The sequence below is a fragment of the Zonotrichia albicollis genome, chromosome 26 (assembly GCF_047830755.1).
Source record: "Zonotrichia albicollis isolate bZonAlb1 chromosome 26, bZonAlb1.hap1, whole genome shotgun sequence".
NCBI classification, from domain to species: Eukaryota; Metazoa; Chordata; class Aves; order Passeriformes; family Passerellidae; genus Zonotrichia; species Zonotrichia albicollis.
This window is the reverse complement of record NC_133844.1, coordinates 7,272,666-7,275,559: the sequence shown is the minus strand read 5'-3', so window position 1 is coordinate 7,275,559 and position 2,894 is coordinate 7,272,666. Positions and strand designations below refer to the sequence as shown.

Here is a 2,894-nt window from a genome sequence, read left to right as displayed (position 1 = left end):
CCATCCCGACCCATTCCCGTGTCATGTCATGTTCCTTATCCTGTGTCCCATCCCATCCCATCCCAACACATTCCCGTCCCATATCTCGTGTCCCGTGTCCTGTCCTGTCCCCGCCGCCGCCTGTGTTCAAAGCTCCATTTATCTGGACCTCACCAATCAGGCGCTGCCGCCCCGGCTCAGCCAATGGGAGGCGCGGCCGCCGACTCCTGACCAATCAGCGCGCCGCCCGCAGCCGCGCGGCCAATGGCAGCGCGTTATTCTAATGAGCCCGTCTTTATCAGAGAAATGTTGGCGCTGCCCGAGCCCAACTTGAGGGGCCGGGGCCGGAGCCCCCCGAGGTCACCGGGACCCACCGGGACCCCCGTGCCAACTTCACCCACGGGCAGCGCGGATTCCGGGGCTCTGCAGCCCCCGTGCCAGCCTCACCGCGGACCCCGGGGCTCTGCACAGCCCGCAGACCGGCGGTGATGGCCCAGCCGTCGCACCTCCGGGGTTACGGGCTCTGAGTGCCGCCTCGCTGCTGCAGCCATGGATGCCAACCTGCCGGGCACCTTCCTGCTCAACGGCCCCTCGCTGGGCGCCTTCCCCGAGGCCAAGGCGCCCGTTTGCCAGTACTCAGTGCAGAGCTCCTTCTACAAGCTGGCACCCCCGGGGCTGGGCGCCCAGCTGGCTGCGGGCACCCCGCACGGCATCTCCGACATCCTCGGCCGGCCCGCGGCGGCGCCGAACGGCGGCATCCTCCCCGGGTACCCGCACGCGGGCGGATTGAACGGACTGAGCTCGCCGGGCGTCTATTACGGGCCCCAGGTGGGCGCCCTCCCCAAGGCCGGGGGCGAGTACCTGCCCAGGGGCCGGAGCTGCTGGGCGGAGGCGGCCCCGGAGTGGCGGGGCGGCCGGCAGTGCGGCGGCCGTAAGTACCGGGGGGCTCGGAGCGGCTGCTGCGGCCCGGGGGGGTCCGTGGGGATGGCACCGTGGTGCTGCAGAACCGCACTAAGGCGAGGGAATGGGCCAGGCTGTGTCTGTTCCATTGCCCTGCATGAGGTTGGTCAGCGGACTCACCCAGGAGCCCAGTGCTGGAGTTGCTGAACCTCAAAAGGTCGCAGAACTTTTTGGCTCTAATGGCAAATAGTGGCTGCTTTCACACAGTGGGAAACTGCAAAAGCAAAGCAACAGGAGCGGTGTCCCAGAGCCAGGGAGTGTCTGGGCAGTGGGAGAGGGTTTGCATGAACAAACATAAGGCTCCTGACTTTCATACAGCCACGGAGAGCTCACTAAGAGAGGGGTGAGGGAGGACACAGCCAGTCGTGCATGTACGGCAGAGGCCAGAGCACCAACTGCCCCCACTCCTGCCAGGATTTGTCATTAGAGCCAATTCTTTGCCCCCAGGCAGCCACAGCTGGCAAGGACAGGCAGAGCGCTCTGGCTCACAAGATCTCCCCGATTCTCAAGCAGCCTCCCCGGGGGTCAGTGCCTGGGTGGTTCATGGCAGAGACAGGCAGGAGCAGGAGCCCCAGGCTGGCAGCACTGCTGGAGAGCTGTCAGGGGAATTGCAGAATGTTGCTGCTGTCCCACAGGGTGGGTGGGATGGGTGCATCCTCTGTCCTGTGGGAGGTTGCGTGCAGCTGTTCAGAACCTGCAGCTCTGCTCCCCTTCAGCACTTTGCAGGTGATGGTTTTGGAGCGGATGGGTGAGGCAGCCACGAGCCAATACCTGTCTTCTGTCCTGCATCATGCAAGGTGTGGGACATGGGGGCACAGTGTTCCCACCATGGCTCTGGGGTCAAGCACTGTTGATAGCAACCCTTACCCTCTGAGCACAACCACTTAGCACTGTCCTTGAGCAGGAGGTGCCTACCCCACCTCTGTGGGACCTCCACAGTGGGCAGCTCAGCCCTCCTGGGACAGGGGAGCAGGAATAAAGTTTTAATTTGCAGAGGAGCAGGGGTGGAAGGATTCTGTGGTCACTGAGTGTGGACAGAGACTTGTCCAGAGTGGTGGGCTGCCCAGAGCTCACCCACTTCTCCCTTCCTCTCCTGTAGCCCCTGCTCACCTGGCTGACAGCATCCACAAGAAGAAGCACACGCGCCCAACCTTCACAGGACACCAGATCTTTGCTCTGGAGAAGACATTTGAGCAGACCAAGTACCTGGCGGGTCCGGAGCGGGCACGGCTGGCCTATTCCCTGGGCATGACCGAGTCCCAGGTGAAGGTGAGTACGGCGTCCTGCGCGGTCGGGGCGCGCAGCGTGCTGCCCGCTAACCGAGCTGGGGTGCCAGGTCTGGTTCCAGAACCGCCGGACCAAATGGAGGAAGAAGAGCGCCCTGGAGCCCTCCTCATCCTCGCAGCGGGCGGGGGGCTCTGGCGGAGAGCGGGCGGCCTCCGAGACCGAGGACGATGAGTACAACAAACCCCTGGACCCGGACTCGGATGACGAGAAGATCCGGCTGCTGCTGAGGAAGCACCGTGCAGCCTTCTCAATGCTGGGCTTGGGCACTCACAGTGGCTGAGCAGGGGCACAGCCTGGCCCCTCTGAACCCCCCTGAGCAGCACAGAGCCCTGCCTGGCTGCTGGGATGGGCTGGGATGGATGGAGCTGCATGGGGAGCTCACAGGGCTGGGAGCAGCACGCTGGTAGTGGCAGGTGCAGCTGTGCCATTGATGAAATAAAGGTGCCAGTCAAGTCCCAGCACTTGTTTCGTGGTCCAGGGTGGCCTTGTGAGGCTGGGCTAGAGAAGGGTTGGGGATAGGATGGATGGGGCAGGGTCTGGTGCTGCCTGTGGCACAGGAGGTGCCCACAGAAGAAGGGGAGCCCTGGAGATTTTCCCAGGGTGTGACCCAGCAGCAAGAGCTGCTGGTTCAAAAGTCACTCACTGGGGCCTCTTACTGGAAGCTCTTA

General features: G+C 63.7%; 1 protein-coding gene across 1 annotated transcript; it reads left to right on the top strand.

Annotated features, from left to right (window-relative positions):
• On the top strand, positions 1-2,894 carry NKX6-3 (NK6 homeobox 3). Its single transcript, XM_026798418.2, has 3 exons — positions 1-910; positions 2,039-2,208; positions 2,276-2,894. Exons 1-3 carry the CDS (start codon positions 529-531, stop codon positions 2,504-2,506), a joined length of 783 nt encoding a protein of 260 aa, XP_026654219.1. The 5' UTR covers positions 1-528; the 3' UTR covers positions 2,507-2,894.